We start from the raw sequence: 24,193 nt of genomic DNA, 5'->3' as shown, positions 1-24,193 counted from the left end.
ATGCTCAACATATTCAATAATTGAGATAGAATTTAAAGAAAACTTGCAAGAATTGATTTAATTCAAATAATTCATCAAACACCACATGCTCAACATATTCAATAATTGAGAGAAAAACAAGTAAAAATACTTAGCTCACAAAGCATGACTCTAAGATTGGGTGCAATCATCCCCCCTTATGGGTGTATGGCCTATTTCCCCCACACATGAGTATTTATGAGATACTTTATTCCAATTTAGGCCATAGCCTCCAAAAATACAAAAAAGGTGCTTTTCTTGCACGACACTCTCTTATCTTAAAAAAATAGAGTGCCCATAAATTGAGGCTAGGGTTTAAAGCATATCACGCTTTACATAGATATTAAAGATCAAGTCTATGCTTGATAACTAATGCTTTTCCAAATAAATCAAAAATGTACACAAGCTAGCACATGTATATACAAAGCTTGTTTACAAAAATGGTGTGCCAAGTAATAAATTTGTGCAACTTCTCCTCAATCTTCAGAATCCTCTTCACCTATAAAATAACCAACAATAAATTGGTGAAACAAATATTCCATAAGCATACAAACCATAGCCACACACATGTTTGCTAGGTGTAAGTAACCCGGGAATCACCCCACCATACAAACCAACTGAAACAAACATTGGAGACCCCAAACATACGTTAATATCCAGCAAATGTATTAATATTTGTAATGGCATCACCCATGATATTAACATAATTTGGCTTGATGTAAAGATAATCCAAGCGTCCTCGAATTATCTAAGATCGTAGAATAATATTTTTAAGAGGGCTTAAAATATATTCCCATAACAAAGAGTAATAGTAAGAGCTTGAGGGGACGAGGAGAAAGAGTAGTCATAAGCATGGATGATGAGCCTTCTCATCCCATGACATGTATGGTATGCATGTCCATTATGTGTTTGGTATGTCCATGATGTGTATGGTTATGCTCATGGTGTGCAAGGTGTATGACCATTATGTGTATTGTATGTCCATGATGTGTATGGTTATGCTCATGGTGTGCAAGGTGTATGACCATAATGTGTAGAGCATATGTCTATATGTGTATGGTATGCCCACATGTCATATGGCATGTTGACTTGGAAACTACACTGCCACACAGCAGCACCCTAGAACAAACGCTCGCAAAAAAAAAATCAGCTATGTGGAGATCTCCTTTAATGCTCATTGCCCACTTAGCGCTATGATGTATCTATTATATCCATGAATCATTGATCATTACAACAAATCACGATCATGAATGGTAGACTACTTTACGAAATTTGTGTATTAAAGAGAATCATGATTTGAAATTTTGAATCACTATGGCAACTAGACTCACTAGAATCATGAATGTTATAATCCATTATAATTTCACTGGCAAATGATGTACACTATTGCAATAAATAGATTTATAAAAAAGGATAAATACATATAGAAGATATAATTCCTATTTGTTATAAGATGGAAAAATTCGTATGTAAAAAACTAGTAAAAATTAGGATTCTTAATTTATACATTTTCTTAGCAACACCACCATCTTACTACTCTCAGCATTATTTGGTTGATTCGAGAGGCAAGCAAGCTCATAGTTAAGGTTAAGGTGAGGCGTTGTTGGTTGCATTGTAAGGGGTGACCCTAGAATAAAATCCAATTTCTTTGAACGTTTTGCTAGGGATTGTTGTACAGACACACCCAAGTAGGTCCTATCGGCTCCCATCAATCATCGCTTGTGCACCAACCGAGGGTGGCTCAATGGGATTCGAACTTGCACCAAGACACACATGAGCAGGTCTTACCCTTGCTCCCATTGATCATCACTTTGCGGTGATTTCACACGAGTCACCCGATTGGTGGTTTTTTTTTTTGGTAATGTGAGATTTTTATTTGTACCAAGCAGTGTTCTTACGGATGAGCAGATGAGAGCCGGAAATAAGACTTGATCATGAGACCTTACCGCAAACACACACACACGCTTCACCAATTGCTCTACCGTACTGTTGGTTAAATTTTTAAACTTTATATGGGAGGGGAAAAAATCCAAGATTTCATTTGATGAAAAAACCAAAGGCTACCGTAAAGCGTTTTCACGGCCAGAGCAGGCTTTTCTTCTCCTTTATTGTGGAAGTCTGCAAACCCTAGTTTCCACAGCCGGTTCTAGTACAAGCTCCCGCAAACCCTAACCCTCTGCCATTTGCAAACCATATCTACAACTCTAACTGTTGCAATTTCGAGCTCCTGCGAACCCTAACGCCCCACGCCCACGCCCATGGCGGACCCCGGCTCGCCGACGCTGCGGAACCTGTACGTGAAGGCGGTTCCACCTCCGGATCTCAACAAGAACACCTCCTGGTTCCAGTACCCGGGCGTCTGGACCTCCTACATCCTCCTCATCTTCTTTGGTTGGCTCGTTGTCCTCTCCGTCTCCGGCTGCGGTGCCGGCTCCGCATGGTCCGTCGTACACCTTGTTCACTTCGCGGTGAGTGCCTGCCTTTTGGATTTGCTTTTTGCTTTTAGGGTTTCTGTATACTTCGGGTTTCTTTGGATTTCTGTGTGCCTATTGATTTTACTACCTTCTCTTTTCGTCGCAATTTTTTCCTGCGTCTTTGAACTTCTTTTCCTTGGCTTTTGGCCTCTGCCTTCCATTTGATCTGCTCTGCTAAAACAAAAAAAAAAAAACTTTGCACGAAAGTTTATTCCATTTGATTTTTTCCGTTACTAGATTGAATCTGTTTGCTTTTTGAGGCGGCATTCTGAGGACGAAGCTTCCTGGAACATCTTTCCCGGCCAGGATCCGGACCAGATGCTGATTCCCAACGTACCCAGATGGGGTCATTCTCAGCTTGGGTTTTACCCTTTTTTTCTTTTTAGGAACAGGTAGGCTGTATCCTCGGGGCGGCGTGGAGGAGAATCAGCAGCACCGCCTCAACTGAGGTGTGGACCGGATCCGCCCGCCAATCTCCTATACCAAACAAGCTCATGCGGGCTGAGTGTAATTGGGTCTGCAATAGGTCCGTGAGCCCCAAGTCACTGAAGTGGTGAGAAAACTCCAGTATCTGATCACGCAAAACTTCCTCTACAGAGTTGCAATCCCATGCTGTGTCTGGGGCAACACTGAGAGGAAAGGAGAAGGCCACCATGCTGCTCACCACTGAAGGAGAACGAGATGGATGGCACACCACGCATACTCGCAAGGGCGCGACTAGTGTCTCGAACGGGCCAGCATCCAGCTGGGAGACACCTGAAGAAACCGTAATCCACTGGGAGTCCCATCACTCGCGGGGGTCCCCCAGGGGAGGCTGGAGAGAACTCTGTGGTGGCGGGCGAAGCTAGGATCGCCATCTCCACCGGCCCGGAGTGGCGATGGAACAGCCGCTGAATTGAACTCTGGTCTACCCAGTTGCGCTGCCCCGGGGCAGTGGGTGGTCTGGAGGAGTATCCTGGAGAGGCCGAGGGAGGGATGGTGGCTCGCGAAGAGGAGGGGGGAGAGCGAGGAGAGGATGGAGAGGCATCTGCCAGAGGAGAGGACACCACACTATGTTTATCCAAGCTTCTTATTGGAAAAGGACTTCATTCGACCTAAAAAGGAAGGCTATTTCATGTCTTCTCGACGAGAGCAGCCTTTTCTTCTCCTTTATTTTGAAAGCCTTCAACCCCTAGTTTCCATAGCCAGTGCACTCCAGGCCCTCTCCCTTTCACCCTAGCATTTTTTTTTTGGGAAAAAGATCCTTCAATTAGTTAAAGAAAAATCAGCCACAAGATACAAACTTGCCTCATATAAGGGCGGGAAACAAGTGATCAAAGGGGAAGAGATGCTTCTTGTCAAATCCCCACGGATCCCCTCGTGATCGATCTTGGTTCGAAACTCGAATCCTGCAAACAAACGAACAAACAAACAAGCAAGGGGGTGCAGGCCTGACTCACCTCCAACCATGACAGCCGTGGGCAAGTCCACAATCTTGGCTGTCCCCACCGAGCCACGAGCTGAGCTAACTAGGATGACGTACCGACCAATCTCCTCCTCGCGACGTCTCATACCGCCACGAAGCTGCCCTCGCGGGCCTCAAGACTGCTGTCGGCCTCGGCCGCGTAAAGCAGGTGCACGTCTGCACTAGATCCAGGCTCCAAGGTTCTCACAAACTCGCGAGACTCTCTATAATACAATAACTAACCTTGGCCACCCTTTTATAGGCTCTTGGTCGGTCATCGGGCGTCCACACTTGGGTGCCCGCCCGTCCATACTTGGATGCTCGCCCGTTAGTATTTCCCTAACTCAGCTCTTCAATCAGCCTGCCTAGTTCCAAGCTTCCCCAAGCCTCGAAACTAGTCTTGCATGCGTATAGCACACGGTAGATACACACTGTGCACATGACATACTCTCCTTCCTCTAAGAGCTCACTCCTGAGCTCACTAAAAAGCCAGGGTAATCTCTCTGAAGAGAAGTCAATGTCTCCCATGTAGCGTCCTCCTCAACACGATCCTTTCACTTAATCTTGTATTCCGTGATAAGTGTATGACGCAATCTTCGTTCACGAAAGCCAAGAATCTTTTCAGGTTCGTGTGGAACAAATGTCATGTCCTGGACATCTATGATTTCTTGAGGAGTAACTAACTGATCTGCCCCACCCAGTACTTCCTTAAGTCTACTGACATGAAATACAGGATGAACTTTCACATGAGAAGGTAAATCCAATTCATATGCAACTGAACCAATCCGTCGTGTAACACGAAATGGTCCACAATATCTAGGGGATAATTTCGGAGATCTACCTGTCCGTAAAGTCTCGGAATCTTTCAGAACTCGCAAATACACCATCGTTCCTTTAGAGAACTCTCTAGGTGAACGATGTCTATTAGAATAAAACCTGTCTCGGTCTTGAGCACTTCTAATAGATTCCTTTGCAACTCGTAACATTTCCTGCATATCTTGCAAAAAATTACGTGCTGCATCATGCTGAAGTCCTGAGAATCCTACTGTAACAGGTGATCTTGGTTGAAAACCATACATAAGCATGAAAGGACTAAACCCTGTACTTCAATGCTTAGTACTGTTATATGGAAATTCTAACATAGGAAGATAATCCTCCCATGAACTCTGTCTTTTGGATACATATGCTCGAAGCATATCCTCCCAAAATCTGATTCACTCTTTTAGTTTGGCCATCAGATTGAGGATGATCTGAGGAACTCAAATTCAAAGTTGTTTCCAACTTCTCAAAAACAAGTTTCCAAAAGTCACTCGTAAACATAGAGTCCCTATCACTGACTATGTTCTGCGGTAACCCGTACAGTCTAAACAATTGCTTGATAAACTGCCGAGCGAATTGCGTAGTTGTAATAGTCTTCCGGGTTGGTAAAAATCTAGCCATTTTTGTCAAGCGATCTACCACAACCCAAATAGAATCGTGGCCTTGATGTGTTCTTGGCAATCCGGTAATAAAATCCATGGAAATACTTTCCCATTTATTACTTGCGATTTGCAAAGGATGCAACAACCCAACCTGTCTAAAGCGTTCAGCTTTATTTGCCTGACAAATCTGACACTTGAGAACATAATCTTCTACATACCCTTTCATCTTCGGCCAATAAAAAGTGTGTTTCACTAATGATAGTGTCCAAGGGACCCAGGGTGTCCAGCAGAAGGGGCGTCGTGACGTTCCCTCAGAATCTTGGACCTAATGTCCGGGATCAGTGGCACACAAATTTTGCCATTACGGAACAGTAAACCATTCCGAATCATCCACTGGCCTCCTGCAGCTTGAATAGTAGACTGCGCAGTCACACTGAGTCTTGGCCAATCAATGAGCTCCCGTCCTGGATCTTCTGCCAAAATGGACCAAAATAACTATCAGTTCTGCAAAGCCCTCTCAATGACTGAAATAAGTCAGTAGAAATCTCGGTGAACGACAAAGTATTCACCTCTTTAATCCGACTAAGTGCATCTGCAATACTATTCATGGACCCTTTTCGATAACGGATCTCAAAATCAAAATCTTGCATTAACTCTGCCCAACGAGCTTTCTTGCCTCTCAAATCATCCGCATCACACACATACTTGATTGACTGATGATCAGTCAATACCACAAACTTGGAGCCATATAAATAATGTCTCCAAACCTTGAGAGCATGAATCACAGCATAAAGCTTCTTCTCAAGGGTTGGCCAACGATATTGAGTGTCGTCTAGCTTTTTACTTTCAAAAGCAACCGGTCTACCATCTTGAAATAAAGCAGTCCCGATAGCATAGTCACTGGCATCAGTTTCAAGAACATAAGGCCGACTAGGATCAGGCAATGCTAAGATAGGTGCTTCCTTGACTTTATCTTTCAAAAGTCTGAAGGCCATATCCAAATCGTTATTCCAAGTGATAGGCTGATTGGACTTATGTCCACGACCTTTCAATAAGTCGGTCATCGGTAGTGTGAGCTGAGAGTACTCCCGTACAGATTTCCGAAGAAAAACAACAAAATCGAGAAAAGAACGAAGTTGTTTCACTGTTCGTGGTATAGGTCAATCCAAAATCTTCTGAACTCGGTCATAGTCAATGCTCAATCCATCTCTAGTGATCTTGTGTCCCAAGTAAATGATGTCGGTCATAAAGAACTCACATTTACTCAATTTAGCATATAGTCGTCTCTGTCATAAAATAGCTAAGACAATCGTGAGGTGTCTGACATGATTCTCAAGAGTACGACTATAAATCAAAATATCATCCAGGAACACCACCACAAATTTTCCCAAATGTTCACGAAAAAGATCGTTCATCATTTGCTGGAAAGTGGCTGGAGCATTGGTTAAACCAAAAGGTAATACGAGAAACTCGTAATGGCCATACCTAGTCCGAAAAGCGGTTCTTTCGACATGCCTTTCATGAATACGTATCTGGTGATAGTCGGTACGTAAATCTATCTTCGTGAAATATTTCGCTCCTGCTAAGCGGTCAATTAGGTCATCTGATCTTGGGAGAGCATAACGGTTCTTAATGGTCAGCTTGTTCAATCTCTTGTAATCTATACACATTCTCCAAGTATTGTCCTTCTTTCTCCTAAGCAACACTGGTGCACTCCAAGGTGATTTACTTGGACGGATCTGGTGTCACCAGCCTGGACATTTCCCAGTCTGAAAGAGGTCTGGTGGACTCCAGGATGTTTAAATATTTGGAAAGTACAAGCTTTGGGAATGGGGGATTATCCTAGAATACAAAGGACCACACTCCTAAAATTTAGGAGAGTTGCTATTTTTGGCCCGCTCCGATGGAAATTCTGTTCGCGTCATTACATGTGGAATTGAGCAGATACCAAGAGTTGGCAAAGTGCCTATGACAGAATGTCTACCAGTTGGGATATTTTTAGAGGTAAAGATTATGGAAGGACCCATCTCTTAAATTGGGACATGTGGCAAGAAAGTGGACCAAAGTGAGACAAGTGGCCTGACACTTGTTAGAAAAAGGATCAAAGTGAGACAAGTGGCCTCACACTTGTCACTTCAGCTATTGTGTGGCTCTCCACTTGTCATCGTAGCCTTCTCTTGCCATTTTAGCTCATGGGAGGCCCAAATCTATAAATTGGAGCCCTCTCTCTTCATTAATGGAGGCTCTCTTGCTGCACACTAGCCTCTACCACCGTTGAAGGCTTCTCTAATGATGGCTACTCTCTTTCTCTCTCTCTTGAATGCTGCCCATGAAGAATACCGGCTGTTTTGGAGGCTTCCATCGCGAAGAAATACTGAAGCCACTGTACTTGCTGTACCAGCCACTGTATTTGCGGTACCAGCTTCTGTACTTGCTGTACCTGCTGTACAACCACTTTTCTTGCTGTACCAGCCATTGTACCACTTTTCTTGCTGTACCAGCCATTGTACCTGTTGTACCGGCTGAATAGAGAGTTGTACTTGTTGTACTAGCTCTATTGCATGAAGACCCGTGGTTTTTGGGGAAGAATCAGTACCCACACGGAGGTATATGGATTATATTGTTGGCTCGGCATTTCTACAGCCTATGTTCCGGCTTGGTTGCCTTGTGTTGGGCTGTGTTATGGCATTTGTATATGGATAATCCGGCATCTCCCGTGGGGAGAGTAAGGCCCTCAAAGCTTGTACATGATATTATTCTCCTTGGGTAATAAAATACTCCAAGGGGGGGGTCGGCCCATTCCGGCCTCTATGCGGTGTCACACGTGCAAGCTCCATTTTCAGCATTTGTGGATGTTTTGTCCTGCTTTATGTTTTATGCAAAGTGATGATGGATATGTGTTAAGGCTGTGGCCATGTTTAAATGTTTTAATATGCATTGATGGTATCAACAAGTGTGTCAAAGGCCCTAGTCCCCCGGGCACCCGCCGCCGCGAGTTTCATTGGTATCAGAGCATAGGCTTTCTTGGAAGCGGAGGCTTCCTTCTATCAATAAGGAAGAGAAAAGATCTGGAGTGGGGACCACACTTACCATCATTGCTATTAAGCATGGCCAGCCACTTCAGAGCCTATGAAGCAAGAGCATGAACAATAGACAGCTTGATCTAAGGATTTATGAATTCACAAAATTTATCTTGGAAGTATGGAGTTGGCTTTATGTGCATACGTTTAGCACTCTTTCCATATGGATATTGTGGATTATATTATCAAGCTTACAGGCAAGCTATATGGAGATATATCTCAAGATATCTTAAGGATATAGTGACGAGATATTTCTTTTGGCTTCATGACCAACCTGGAAAAGAAAAGCTAAGTATACTTTGAGTTTGCAAAGTTAGTGCTTTTGCTATGAAGTGTTTTTGATGTTCACTAACCCTTGTATAGCTATGCAAGGAGAAAGGTGTTGTTGTTTGCCTTGAGATGGTTTCAGGGAAACATTGTTTATGGCTCCCTTTAATGGGATGAATTCTTTTCATGGCTCCCTTTATTGGGATGGAATATATCTATGGAGATTTCTTTCTTGGACGAGATTTATATAGATATTGGGCTTCACAAGCAATTTCTATGGACGAATCTGTCCGAGTTTATAGAGAAGCAATCTTTGGATATCTCATGGATATGATGCTTTTATGGATAAAGTCCACCTCTACTCCAAGGTGTGTGGTTAGCACGGAGTATGTGGTAAGAGTTATGGTATACAAAGATTATGGTATACAGGTCTTACAGGTCTATGGATTCCTGGACTTCTTTTCTAGGGATTTGGATCCATCCTCAGGTTTATGGATTATGTTTATGGCTCCCTTTTACTGGGATGGATTATTCTTTTTGGCTCCCTTTATTTGGGATGCATTGGACTTATGAAACTCATGATTCACATACCCTGTGTAGTGTTCTCTTGTCCTACGTGCTCTCTTGAAGATTGTTTCTACCATGTGAGGGTGGAACAATAGAGAGCAGATGGAAGGGAACATGGGCACTTCAAAGGGTAGTGTGGAGCACAACATACCCTGTGTAGTGTTCTCTTGTCCTACGTGCTCTCTTGAAGATTGTTTCTACCATGTGTGGGTGGAACAATAGAGAGCAGATGGAAGGGAACATGGGCACTTGAGAGGGTAGTGTGAGTTGGTAGCTGAAATGCCTACACACTATTGGTGGCCGAAATGCCTATAAACTATGTGTAGCAGAAATGCGTATGGAACACCAAGTTATCTATGCCTGCGAGTGATTGTTTTCAGGACTCCTTGTTTAGCCGCCCTGTGTAGTATTTCTCTTGTCCTAAGTGCTCTTCAAGATGTTGCTACCTTGCTTGGTAGAACATAGAGCCAATGGTAGAGAATATGGGCACTGAAGTCGGGCCGGGCGTCAAGGCAGCTCCTTGGTGATCTACATGGATTATGATATCTGGACTTATGGGACTGTTTTGTCTCGCCCATTTACTTGGGACATGGATTATGATATCTGGACTTATGGGACTGTTTTGTCTCGCCCATTTACTTGGACATGGATTATGATATCTAGATTTATGGGACTGATTTGTCTCGCCCATTTATCTTGGGACATGATTATGATATCTGGACTTATGGGACTGTTTTTGTCTCACCCATTTACCTTGGGACATGATTTTGATATTGGTATTATGGAGACTTATTTAGTCTCACCCATTTCTTTGGGACATGGATTCTTCAGTTATATTGGATTTTTGAGACTGTCTCGTCTCGCCCAATCGATGGGACATGATTATATCTTGAATATATGGCTTGAAGCTTAAAGTTGCGGACAACTTTTAAGAAGTTGGGGATCTGGTGTCACCAGCCTGGACATTTCCCAGTCTGAAAGAGGTCTGGTGGACTCCAGGATGTTTAAATATTTGGAAAGTACAAGCTTTGGGAATGGGGGATTATCCTAGAATACAAAGGACCACACTCCTAAAATTTAGGAGAGTTGCTATTTTTGGCCCGCTCCGATGGAAATTCTGTTCGCGTCATTACATGTGGAATTGAGCAGATACCAAGAGTTGGCAAAGTGCCTATGACAGAATGTCTACCAGTTGGGATATTTTTAGAGGTAAAGATTATGGAAGGACCCGTCTCTTAAATTGGGACATGTGGCAAGAAAGTGGACCAAAGTGAGACAAGTGGCCTGACACTTGTTAGAAAAAGGATCAAAGTGAGACAAGTGGCCTCACACTTGTCACTTCAGCTATTGTGTGCTCTCCACTTGTCATCGTAGCCTTCTCTTGCCATTTTAGCTCATGGGAGGCCCAAATCTATAAATTGGAGCCCTCTCTCTTCATTAATGGAGGCTCTCTTGCTGCACACTAGCCTCTACCACCGTTGAAGGCTTCTCTAATGATGGCTACTCTCTTTCTCTCTCTCTTGAAGGCTGTCCATGAAGGATACCGGCTGTTTTGGAGGCTTCCATCGCGAAGAAATACTGAAGCCACTGTACTTGCTGTACCAGCCACTGTATTTGCTGTACCAGCTTCTGTACTTGCTGTACCTGCTGTACAACCACTTTTCTTGCTGTACCAGCCACTTTTCTTGCTGTACCAGCAATTGTACCTGTTGTACCGGCTGAATGGAGAGTTGTACTAGCTCTATTGCATGAAGACCCGTGGTTTTTGGGGAAGAATCAGTACCCACACGGAGGTATATGGATTATATTGTTGGCTCGGCATTTCTACAGCCTATGTTCCGGCTTGGTTGCCTTGTGTTGGGCTGTGTTATGGCATTTGTATATGGATAATCCGGCATCTCCCGTGGGGAGAGTAAGGCCCTCAAAGCTTGTACATGATATTATTCTCCTTGGGTAATAAAATACTCCAAGGGGGGGGTCGGCCCATTCCGGCCTCTATGCGGTGTCACACGTGCAAGCTCCATTTTCAGCATTTGTGGATGTTTTGTCCTGCTTTATGTTTTATGCAAAGTGATGATGGATATGTGTTAAGGCTGTGGCCATGTTTAAATGTTTTAATATGCATTGATGGTATCAACAAGTGTGTCAAAGGCCCTAGTCCCCCGGGCACCCGCCGCCGCGAGTTTCATCTGGCCCATCCTCAAATAATCTGCGAGTTGTTTAGCCAACTCATCTTCCTCAGCTTGGCTCATCCAATAAGGTGGAATACTGACAAGATGAGCACCAGGGATCAAGTCAATACGATGATCTATTCCCCGTTCAGGTGGTAAACGCGATGGCAATTCCTTAGGAAATACATCTTGAAACGAATCAAGTATCTTCTGTAATTCTTTGCTTTCAAACACACTTAATTCATTCACATCCATAGAAGGGATGAGAAAAGAAGAAAGTGGAATCAATACACAATGGAAAGCGGTGTACAAGGAAGAATCCATTATATTTCCAAAATCAATTGTATTTACAAGAGGTCCCTGAGAGGGATGAATACAATCACCTAAAATACTATACTTGGTGTCCCTATGCTAAAAAGAAAAAATATGACTAGACCAATCTATCTGGACTTCAAGAGTCTTAAACCACTCAATCCCTAATAACAAGTCTACATTTTCCAGATGCATAACATAGCATTCCAGAGTATCTTTGTAGTCCTGAATCTGGATTGGAAGCATCTTCACCTTGCGATCCCAAACTTGTCTTCCCGCAGGTAGACGTACCTCATAGGTATGGTCGCTAAGTGTCGTATCAAGACTCAATTTCTGCACAAGTTTGTAGTTAACAAAGTTATGCGAACTGCCAGGGTCTAAAAGAATGTGAACCTTATGGCCATTCACTTCTCCATAAACTCGGGGAAGATCATGCATGCCAAATACCTTAGAATTGAACAGACAATCAGAACAAGTACTAGGACGAGAAAGTACAGTAATTGACGTACCTGTCAAAGATAACTGGTTAGCTGCCTTTTGCTTGGGTCCTGCGTTTGTCTTGGTACCCTTTTGCTTTGGGCACTCGTTACGCATGTGTCCTTTTTCTTCGCAGATAAAACAACGTCCTTCCTTCTTGAGCTTCAAAGCCCTAAGGAGTCGTTTCTTCTTCGCTGGTGTGGAACTGGAATTCTTCGAAGATTGGTCTGAAGACTTGCCTTCAGTCGTGTTAGCCATAGGTGCGGAGAACTTTCTTTTATGCTTGTTTCCCTGCTCGGTAACGGGTTTCGACTTGGAAGAGACCATCGTATCATCATAGATACGAGCTGAATGGATAGCCTCGTCCAATGTATTACATTTGTTATTTTTAACCTCTAATCGGTACGAGTCGGGTAAACCAGTTACGAAAAACCCCAACAGAGTAGTGGGATCCATCTTTGTAGCTTTCATCTGCAAGTCACGAAACTTCTGGAGGTAGACTGCATAAGTGAGGTGCTACGAGGTCATGGTCAAAGCTGAAAACCGGGCAACAACATCATAATCATCCTCTTTCTTGAGGAATTCTTTCTTGAAAATGTCTTCAAATTGTGCCCAAGTCGTTGGCTTAGGGTTCAGTTCCTTCCACCAAAGCAAAGCTTTGCCGGACAGGAAACCTGCTGCTAATTGGATCTTCTTTCCATCATCATATGGATGAAACTGAAAGTGAACTTGCCACTTATGTAGCCAAGTACCTTGGCTTCAGCTTTAGGCCCCAACATTACTCCGGAACCGTTCGGGGGCGAGCAAAAGCAGCGAACCAAGGAGATCGTGGACATCCATACTTGAGAAAGTATAGAGGGTAGTGGTCAATAGAGCGATGGAGTTCTGCAAAGCCTGCAGCACCAGCCGGATGTGTTACCCGCGTTGGGCCGCCTATAGGGCCTGGCTGGGCGCTTGCGTAGGCCTGGGCTGGCCTGGGCCGCCTGCGCTAGGCTGCGCAGCTAGCCAGGCCGCCTGGCTGGCAGGCCTGGCCACGCAAGCCTAGGCGCCTGCCAGTCGACTGGTCTTGGCCGCCCATACCATTGCGCCCACTACACCCCGCAGCATCGAACAGCACCCGGCCAACGCACATGATCAGCAGGATAGCGGTCGCTTCGCACGCTCTCTCTCTCTCTCTCTCTCTCTCTCTCTCGTTCGTTCAATGAAAATCAACGAAAAGCAATAAACGTGCATTTTTTTCTTTTTTTTCTGTTTTCTCTCCCTGCAAGTTATGCGACTGCACAACAAAACTTCTCTTCTTTGCAAAAGCAATCAACCTTCCAAACCTACCATCTCCCATCAACATGGGTGTCTTAGATGAAAAAAGGCACATACTAAATCTGAAAACTGCAGTATGCACAGAAAAAACAGCAAGTTTTTTAACACATACCGTTCTTCGACCTCTTCTTCTCTACCTACCGACTTACTCGTTCACGAGGTATGCTCTGATACCACTGTCAAATCCCCACGGATCTCCTCGTGATCGATCTTGGTTTGAAACTCGAATCCTGCAAACAAACGATCAAACAAACAAGCAAGGGGGTGCAGGCCTGACTCACCTCCCAACCATGACAGCCGTGGGCAAGCCCACAATCTTGGCTGTCTCCACCGAGCCACGAGCTGAGCTAACTAGGATGACGTACCGACCAATCTCCTCCTCGCGACGTCCCATACCGCCACGAAGCTGCCCTCGCGGGCCTCGAGACTGTTGTCGGCCTCGGCTGCGTAAAGCAGGTGCACGTCTGCACTAGATCCAGGCTCCAAGACCATAGAGCTCTCACAAACTCGCGAGACTCTCTATAATACAATAACTAACCTTGGCCACCCTTTTATAGGCGCTTGGCCGGTCATCGGGCGTCCACACTTGGGTGCCCGCCCGTCCATACTTGGGTGCCCGCCCGTTAGTATTTCCCTAACTCAGCTCGTCAATCAGCCTGCCTAGTTCCAAGCTTCCCCAAGCCTCGAAACTAGTCTTGCATGCGTATAGCACACGGTAGATACACACTGTGCACATGACACTTCTCCTCCAGCTGGCCGCTCTGTGAAGGGAAGGCTATCTCATAAGGGGGGGGGGGAACAACCACACAGGTGGTTTGTAATGCCAAATGGGGTCACCGCCTCTATCTATGAGGAAAGGGCCAGGCCTCCTAAGTCTCAAGAAGGCTTCCCGCTGCTTCCGTTTGCGGTTAGAACCTCCATGAAGCTTCCTCCACTGACCGCGGAGTGTGCGAATGATCTCGAGCCATATGCGCCTGATGGTCTCAGTCGGTGGAGTGTGGGTACCCTCGATGGCCTCATTGCATCTAGCATGCCAAATGTGTGGGGTTGCTATGCTGCTGCAAATCTCCCATCTCTAGCAAGAGCTTGGTCGCCAGGCACCTGTCGGTGGGGCTGTGATTGGTACTGTTGCTATACGATGGTGGGAGACCTGAAGGGCTTTCGCCCTAGCATTTGCAAACCATAGCTACAGATCCTAATAGTTGCAAAGCCTGATTTTTGAGCTCTGCAAACCCTACACCATCTACGTGGCCTGCGTCCATGTTTGTGCCCACGCCTGTACTGGACCCTGGGTCACTGACTCTGCGGAGTTTGTATGTGAAGGTGGTTCCACCTCCGGATCTCAACAAGAACACCTCTTGGTTCCAGGAGCCGGGGCTTTTGGACCTCCTCATCTTCTTTGGTTGGCACGATGGTGGGATACCTGAAGGGCTTTCGCCCTAGCATTTGGAAACCATAGCTACAGATCCTAGTAGTTGCAAAGCTTGATTTTTGAGCTTTGCAAACCCTACACCATCTTTGTGGCTTGCGTCCACGTCTGTGCCCATGCCTGCGCTGGATCCTGGGTCACCGACTCTGCGGAGCTTGTATGTGAAGGTGGTTCCATGTCATGACCCTGATGCATACTTGGGTGTCCGGACAAAAGAAATATGTGTGGACAGCCCCAAGTATGAATGAGGACCAAGGTTTTTAAGTTTCGAAGGTTAATAAATCTTGGGTGGCCCTTAGAAACTTTAATAAACTTTAAAAGGGCCCTAAGATATTTATGGAGGGAGGGCTACTCCACTTTTGGAGTACACGCCTCCTTTCCATCTCTCTCTCTCTCTCTCTCTCTCTCACTTGCTTTTTGGAGAAGAGGAGTCGGCTGGCTGCGTGGAGAGTACTGCTGGCTGGCTGCGTGGAGAGAGACTGGTACAAGTCGGCTGGCTGTGTGGAGAGAAGCCGTACAGTACAGCAGCTGCAAAACGACTAGTACAGCCTGGTACAGGCTGCAGGTACACACTGGTACGACAGGTACGGCTGCTGCAGATTTTCTGACGCGGACAGCTGCAGGTGCTGACCGGTACGGACAGGTGCAGGTGGGTACTGACCGTCCTGTCCAGCAGGTACAGGCGGGTACAGTTCAGTCCTGTACAGCTGGTACATGCGGTGCATCACAAGGGTACAGGCGGCATATCAAAAGGACAGCTGCAGGTACAGTTCTGAGGCGGCTGCAGGGAGAAAAGTACACAGGTACTCACGTGTGCTGCAAGTACAAACCTGTACAGACAGGTGCACACGTCTGCTGCAGAGTTGCTGATACAGGCGGCTGCAAGTACAGATTGGTACGGTCAATCCCTCCGGTGCAGAACTGCGCATAACAGTTGGTAAACTCTGAACATATCTTTCTTTCTTTCTTTCCACTGGCGTATGTCTGCTACAGAGTTGTTTCTTCTGGCCCTTTGTGAGAGGAGGGGTATGGCAGTTTGAAGGGTGGAAACAGAGTTGGACAGTGGATTTGTGTTCCGTACCAGTCTGTACCTGCAGCACATACGGCTTCCCTTCAGGCGACCTGTACCAGTCTCTCTCCACGCAGCCAGCCGACTAGTCTTTTCCAAAAAGCAAGAGAGAGAGATGGAGAGGGAGGCGTGTACTCTAAAAGTGGAGTAGCCCCCCCTCCATAATTATCCTAGCGGCCCTCCCTTAAAGTTTTTAAAACTAAGGGCCACCCAAGGTTTGTAAACCTTATAAAATTTAATACCTTGGTCCCCTTTCACACTTGGGGTTGTCCACACATGCTACCTTTTTGTCCAGACACCCAAGTATGAATCTTTAAAAATTTATCTTGCTCACCGACCACCATGCCCACACTTGTGGTGTTCCAATTTCACAGGGTCATGACATATGTATGTATACATACATATATGTATATGTATGTATGTATACATACATATATGTATGTATGTATGTATACTACATACATGTATGTATGTATGTATACTACATACATGTATGTATGTATGTATACATACATACATACATGTATGTATACATACATACATACATGTATGTATACATATATACATATATGTATGTATACATATATAATATATGTATACATATGTATGTGTATATATGTATATGTGTCAAATCCCCACCGGATCTCCTTGTGGAACGCTCCTGGTACGAGACTCGAAACCTGCAAACAAACAACATGGGGGTTCAGGCCTGACTCACCTCCCAACCATGACAGCCGTGGGCAAGCCCAGAGTCGTGGCTTATCCCACCGAGCCACGAGTTGAGCTAACTAGGTTGACGTACCGACCAATCTCCACCTCGCGACGTCCCATAACGCCACGAAGCTACTCTCGCGGGCCTCGAGATTGTTGCCGGCCTCGGCTGCGTAAAGCAGGTGCACGTCTGCACACTAGATCCAGGCTCCAGACCATAGAGCTCTCACAAATCACGCAAGACTCTATATGACTAATGACTAACCTTGGCCACCCTTTTATAGGCTCTTGGCCGGTCATCGGGCGTCCACACTTGGATGCTTGCCTGTCCATACTTGGGTGCCCGCCCGTTAGTCTATCCCTAACTCAGCTCGCCAATCAGCTTGCCTAGCTCCAAGCTTCCCCAAACCTCGAAGCTAGTCTTGTGTGCGTGTAGCACACGGTAGATACACACACACACACACACACACACACACACATATATATATGTATATGTACATATACATATACATATATATGTGTGTGTATACATACATACATACATATATGTGTGTGTGTATATATATGCTAGATGACACCGATTTAATAGACAAAAGAAATCAAATGGACTATATATATATACACAATACGTATGGAACTGTATTACACTCACGGAAGGAAACGGATTAGGAATTGACCGGATAGGGATACAAGCGGAACCTCGGGGAATATGTAGGAAAAATTACTGAAACGATGGGTTTGGTCTTTGGTAAAAATACTCCTGTGGTTGCTATCGATAGTAATATGCTTTCTTTTGAGTGACACAATATTGCCTTTAACATATCGCTTTCTGTCTGTTAGATGAGGAGGCTCTGCTTCTTTAATCTTCTCCAAGGATACGAGTAAGAAGAAAAAGAAAAAGCGAGATGCAGAACCTCAATTAGACCTTGATGTTACGCCAACCCCACGTGGCGATTCAATACCCGAGTCGGTTAGCGAAGACGCCGTTAAACCAAATCCAAGTAGCAATTCAGTGTCCGAGTCGGGCGGCGAAGACAACGTTACACCAAGTAGCAATTCAATACCCGAGTCGGGTGGCGAAGACCGTGTTACACCAAACCAGGGACGGATCCGAAGAGAAAATAACTTAAACTCCAACAGGGACCGACCGGAACCGAAACTTGATACTCCAGCAGGGACGGACCCGATACTCCAGCAGGGACGGATCCGATGTTATGAATCAGAACCTCCAGCAGGGACTGAACGGACCTGAAACCGATGTTCCGAGCAGGGACTTATTTAAGTCTTCAACCGAAACCGATGTTCCCAGCAGGGACCAAACCGATGTTTCCAGCCAACAGTGTCTTATTCTCGTTTTCTGCTGGTCTTCGCGTTGTCCTATCAATCACAAAACACGGTCTTCGCCACCCGACTCGGGTATTGAATTGCTACTTGGTGTAACGTTGTCTTCGCCGCCCCACTCGGACATTGAATTGCTACTTGGATTTGGTTTAACGGCGTCTTCGCTAACCGACTCGGGTATTGAATCGCCACGTGGGGTTGGCGTAACATCAAGGTCTAATTGAGGTTCTGCATCTCGCTTTTTCTTTTTCTTCTTACTCGTATCCTTGGAGAAGATTAAAGAAGCGAGAGCCTCCTCATCTAAGAGACAGAAAGCGATATGTTAAAGGCAATATTGTGTCACTCAAAAGAAAGCATATTACTATCGATAGCGACCACAGAGGTATTTCTACCAAAGACCAGACCCATCGTTTCAGTAATTTTTCCTGCATATTCCCCAAGGTTCCGCTTGTATCCCTATCCGGTCAATTCCTAATCCGTTTCCTTCTGTGAGTGTAATACAGTTCCATACGTATTGTGTGTGTGTGTGTGTGTGTGTGTGTGTAGTCCATTTGATTTCTTTTGTCTATTAAATCGGTGTCATCTAGCATTTCCGGGGACGAATCTTTTTGGAACATTTCTTCTGGCCAGGATCTGATCGCGAGATTCTGGGAAGATTTGGACCAGATGCTGACTCCCAATGTATCTAGACTGGTGGTCAGCTTGGCTTTTATCTTTTTTTTTTCCTCGCATGGAACGAAATGAAGTTATCAAGGGCAATCAATTTCTATCTTTGAAATCTGCATCCCTAGTTATTTTTTGCTAAAAATTGTGGGCTTCCCCACGAGGATGTGACCTAAGCTCACGCAGTAATGTCACTGATACTGCAGATATGAGCGTGGCCAAAGCTATGATGTGCGCCGTTTGCTGGAATGCATGCAACTGTCGGCTTGCAAACGCATGGGAGTTCGCTGATACCACAGATATGTGTGTGGCCAAACTTCAAAGCTATGCATGTGTGCCCTTTGCTGGAATGCATGCAACTGTCGGCTTGTATTTGAACCTTCATGGTCCCTCTTAGAACAGATGCATGTCATAGTGGCAGGTTTAGACTGTACCCAGCATAGGCTCAGCTATGATTTGTACCAAAGCCTTCGTGCCTTGGTGTACGCTTATGAAATACTAACTTTTAAGCCTCATTTAGCCTTAAGTGCTCCTCCAGGCTCCCTTGGGCATTAGTTGAATGTCATCTTCGGACCTGAAGAAATTATGGCCTTTGTGGACATAACCAAGGTTTACAATGAGTAAGAGGGCAGACCGAAGATCATGTTTCCGGGATAAAAAAGAGGGGTAGATGGCATGCAGGGAAAGTTATTTACATACTAGCGCGTCCCATGCTAGGCTATAATCCTACCTAGGAGGATCTTCACATCAACAATGAGCCCCCCTCTGAAGAGAAAGGTTGGATTTTAATAAAATGCTTCACCTTTTATCTAAAGTAGCGATTGCCATGACATCTCTTGTGCTGGCAGCTCATATAAAACTGCCAGTATGGCTGATAAAGTGTAAATTCTGCCTTTTGCAATGATTCATGCATGTGCTTGTTGTAGCCCTGGCAGTCTTGTGCTCTACGCTGTTTTGGGCTGGACCCCCGCTGAGTTTGGGTGTGTTCTTTTGCCTTAAGGTGGTGTGATGTGTGAGTAAAGAGGCACTGTTAACAGGCACAATTCTCAATTTGTGAACGTTACCTTGTACATGCACAGATCACATATTGGTCATTTCATTGGAGAAAGGGTACCCCCTTTGCTGAAGACCAAGGGATGTATAACAAGTTAACATGGTGGGAACAAATGGATAATGGACGGCAGCTCACTCGCAACAGGAAATTTTTGATGGTCGTTCCAGTGGTCTTGTAAGTATGTGCTTACGGTCTTATGTTTTCTTTAGAGGGATTTGGGCTTCAACAGTTATATTCGCATTTTTGTTGTGTTGTAATGGGTGCCCTAGCCTATTAGGGCTCACATGGGTTCTGATTCCTCTACAAAACCTTGAGCCTAACTAATGGTCAGCTGAGGTGTCATCGAATCTTTGTTGCTGACTTTTTTTGGAATTTAATGCAGATACCTGATTGCCTGCCACACGACAAATTATGGCAACCCATGGCTCTTTCTCAACACAGTGGCTGTGTTTGTGCTAGTGATTGCCAAGTTTCCAAACATGCATAAAGTAAGAATTTTTGGTATCAATTCTGACTATCCAACTTAAGTGGGATTTGTGTAGAGCAGCGATTGCAGGTGTACAAAACAAAGCTGTTGAAGGCTGCCAGCCCTTTGGAAAGGTACTGTGTCTCAGACTGAGCTGCTTTTGTATACGCTTCCCTTGTCAATAATGGAAACTCATTGGAGCTTGAAAACTTGAATCTTCGTACATGCAATATGCTGTAAACACATCACAATCCTGATAGGCATCATCTGGAGTTTTGCCTAGGAATGGTTTTATTTGTACAGGCCCTGGACTCAATACATGTAACCAAGGTGGTCTTACTCTTGAATCTTATACGCATTTGTAGTATCAGAGGAATTTTGAATGCCCGGAGGAACTGTTGATTTGGTTTGCTGATTTTGGATTATTATGAATGCAACTCTCAGTTGGTAGATGGCTGGGTATTGGAAGACTCAATATCTAGGTATGTAATATGTTTTTGCCAGGCATTGGAAAACTTGATAGCAATTTTTGTGGCTGGCATCATGTCCATCACTTGCCCAAAAGCAGGTTTGATTCAACTTGGAGAATCGATTGAAAGAAGAGATGTTTGATTTTGTCATGCTACATTATATGTGTTATTTTTATTCTGTGCGGTAAATAAGGATTCAATCTTGCAGAATTAAACCTTAGTAGAACAGGTTGCCTTTCCCTTTGTTGCTAGTGATCATTGCCGTCTGGCTTCAACGGTGTTTCCGAGCATGGCTTCCTCTCTTTTCTTCATGCAATGCATTCATAGGGAATGCATTGAATGTGAATGAGTGAGCGTATGTCATTAAAGCAAGCTTACACCACATTGGACAAGGAAAAGTTGGCTGTTTCACTTTTCAAATTGAATTCCAAGTCACATACATCATAACTCAAGTCAATCCATTCAAATAAGTCCTTGGTTTGTAACATGCAGATATTTCTTCTCATGAGTAACTTGAGTTAGCATATATGTAGATCGTTTTCTGTCAAATATACACTTGGAGATGGTCAGATGGAAGTCACGTATTGATTTGAGACAAAAGTGAGTTGTCCATGTCTACGGATAGTTGCATCCGCGAAGTCTAGTGTGCATTGGGTGCCAAGTACAAATTTGAATATCGTGACCCTAATATTCTATTGGCAACGACTAAGTGGATCAAGATGGGGAACTAGCGCTTTGGCAAGGAGGTTGAGAAATAAAGAAGTGCTTGAGGATGTGTACTCCCAAGGATAGCCGCACACATGACAAAACAAGGGTACATGTCATCACCCTAGTTTGAGTTAAGTTGGCGATGGAATAGTAGGTTCAATGGGTGTACAGATGCGTGTGTATGCAGGACCAAACGATAGCGGCAAGAGTAAGTGTGAGAACTAGCTAGTTCATATGGATGCGCCCAAGAAACATTGCGATATATAATAAAGGGAAGATATTTTCCTTGTAATGTCTCCATAGACCAAGCCCACGCATCATCTAACCTAGAATCAAAGGCCTAACGAGGATTCATAGACCCGATATTGTACGCATGCAATGCATGGTCACAATAGATTGTAGCTAGTGACTCACCACTTGAACATAGAATCCTTCGGATTCACCCCAAGCTTGAGGTCTAATTGTCTAAATCCTACTTGGTACTGGTGGCTCTAACCTAGTGTCCCATACCACTAGGTTGAACCATCCACCTTGCATCTCCATGACCATGAGGTCTTGCATGCCTTTGGTAGACCTCTTGTCTATACCATGCAGATACCTCAATAACTCATTAGTGTCCCCCAAGGTCTCTTATATAGCAATAACTTGACTATTATTGTCACTTTCTTTATTTAGAAGCTTTTAGCCATTATTACCCTTGGGCTATTAATCATAAGCTCTTAATCAATCTAGATCTCATCATGTTAGTGCCTTTAGCCTGTGTGTAAACCCTCAAAAGTCCCCACACCCAAGATAAGTCCTAATCCGAACTTGGGTTAGCTCACATCCCTAGCCCTAACCCTAAGGATGCAACGTACTTTCCTCCTTCACAACCTGGTGAATTCATAAGGAGACAAGCCTATGTATGCATCTACCAAGTACTACCTCTTATTTAGGCCAATGTAAGGCTCCTCTTGTAGACTCTGCTTCAAAGATGCAATTGCTTATTGTCAATCCAACTCTCATCCAAGAATTGAACCTCAATTGGAGATCCAATCTTAAAGTGCAACAAGCTCTACCAGAACAACCCTAGTGCAGATACACATCACAACTCAATTGCCATACCAAATGGCATCCTGCATTAGTTGTTGGCAAACACTAGCCCACTTAATTCACAAGCAAGTCCTAGTGCCTTAGACTTTCGATACACTACTTGGTTAATCCTCAACTAAGATTGAACGGAGATTGTGTTTCACACATAACAACCAATAGATACGTCTACTTTAGGGCAAGCACAAAACTTGCCAACAATTTTTGCGTATGTCCTGTGTCCTCGAACATCACGGAGCCAACATACAACTTCAAGCTACTTTTCACCCCACAAAATTAGAATGAACTTAAGGTTACCAAAGGTCCACACAATCCCATTAATAGAGATCTTGAAGGACTATAGTTATAACATATTCTACACCTAACATGTCCATGAGGTACACTCCATCAAACATGTAGAAAGTCCATACAACTCCTAAGTCTTGGAATCAAATAACGTGGAATTTTGTAATCAAATAATTGCGTGGAATTTCATCCACCTTGGAGTATCAAACGGTTAATCGTCAGTTTCTTTAGACATTTAGTCTAACATTGAGAAGTTTCAAACTTTTCCTCTCTCATGTACAATTCTTCCTACTCACTCCAATTGGATCACAAACCTCCACCACCTTCTCCTCTTCCAACACCCTCTGTAAGTTTCCTCCTTTATACCTCTCTCCAGGTTTTGATTTAAACCCTAAATTTTGTTAATATAATGTAGTGAGAGAAAAATTAACTTAGAGAAATAGGAAAATCAGTTTTAAAAAATTACTTGAATAGAAAGTTCTCTTTTGATCCTAGGGACTCGTAAAGGCAAACACATTGCTGATTAGATGTGAAATGAGTTAGATTTTTAGAGATCAAGTTAACACGAACACACTTTATAAGCTAGTGCAAGTAATTTTTAGATCATGTAACTTATCAAAATTTTTGCTTGTATCTCTTAAGAACTTTTGGAAAAACCCTTATGAGAAAAACATTTTTATATGACCTATAAAAAGTTTGTGAGAGAAAGTTGACTGGAAAAAGTGTCTAAAGGAAAAAAATTGATTTGGTCCCCAGAGCTCGTATATGAAAAGAAATCTCAAATCAGACTCCATATGAGTGAGAGTTTTAAGACACAAGTTGGCTACGCCGTCCGAAAAGTAAGCTGGCCATGAGTAGCCTCGGAAAATGGTCGTCCCAAACCTTGATTGGATCATGTGAGATATCAAAACTAGGGTTTTAAATAGTTTAAGAACTTTGGATCATGTAGATTTTTAAAATAACTTCCAAAACTTTCCTATTTTATATTAGGATAATAGATAAGCCTTCTTGTGTAAATTGTCAATTAAATATTCATTCCCTAGAGATCATAAAAGGGGTATGGCTCGATGAAACTTGAAGATATTCATAAGAAGTGAGGGGTGAAAACCCCAAGACCCAACATACGACTTATACTTCTCATACTAAGCTTTTGAAAGTACGCAAGATTTTGATTGCCCTGCTCAAAACGAGTGTGTATGAATGCACAACAACTAGACATCTTGGATCTCACCCATATGTAAGGAGATACTAGTTGAAGCCTATCAATGTCTGAATTAGTATTGACATCCATATACACGAAAACACCCTCTTACTAAATTAAGGTCAGAACTAAAGTCCTCGAGCCCATGAAATAGTAGAA

The 24,193-nt window shown here is 44.0% G+C and overlaps 1 protein-coding gene across 2 annotated transcripts; it reads left to right on the top strand.

The window, feature by feature from the left end:
* Positions 1 to 2,037: 2,037 nt before the first annotated feature.
* On the top strand, positions 2,038 to 20,822 carry LOC147621514 (uncharacterized). Of its 2 annotated transcripts, XR_015269844.1 has the most exons (4): positions 2,046 to 2,486; positions 19,841 to 19,989; positions 20,198 to 20,415; positions 20,647 to 20,822. XR_015269844.1 is itself a non-coding variant. In XM_086824276.1 (3 exons), exons 1-3 carry the CDS (start codon positions 2,277 to 2,279, stop codon positions 20,340 to 20,342), a joined length of 504 nt encoding a protein of 167 aa, XP_086680402.1. In that variant the 5' UTR covers positions 2,038 to 2,276; the 3' UTR covers positions 20,343 to 20,822. The 2 variants fall into 2 exon arrangements, 1 of the variants encoding a protein (XP_086680402.1); XM_086824276.1 differs by having other exon boundaries at positions 2,038 to 2,486; positions 20,198 to 20,822.
* The last annotated feature ends 3,371 nt before the right edge of the window (positions 20,823 to 24,193 follow it).

Source organism: Cibotium barometz, chromosome 30, assembly GCF_041138505.1.
Source record: "Cibotium barometz isolate CiBa-2024 chromosome 30, ASM4113850v1, whole genome shotgun sequence".
Classification (NCBI taxonomy): Eukaryota; Viridiplantae; Streptophyta; class Polypodiopsida; order Cyatheales; family Cibotiaceae; genus Cibotium; species Cibotium barometz.
Note: the sequence above shows the minus strand (reverse complement) of the source record. Positions and strands in the feature narration are given on the sequence as shown.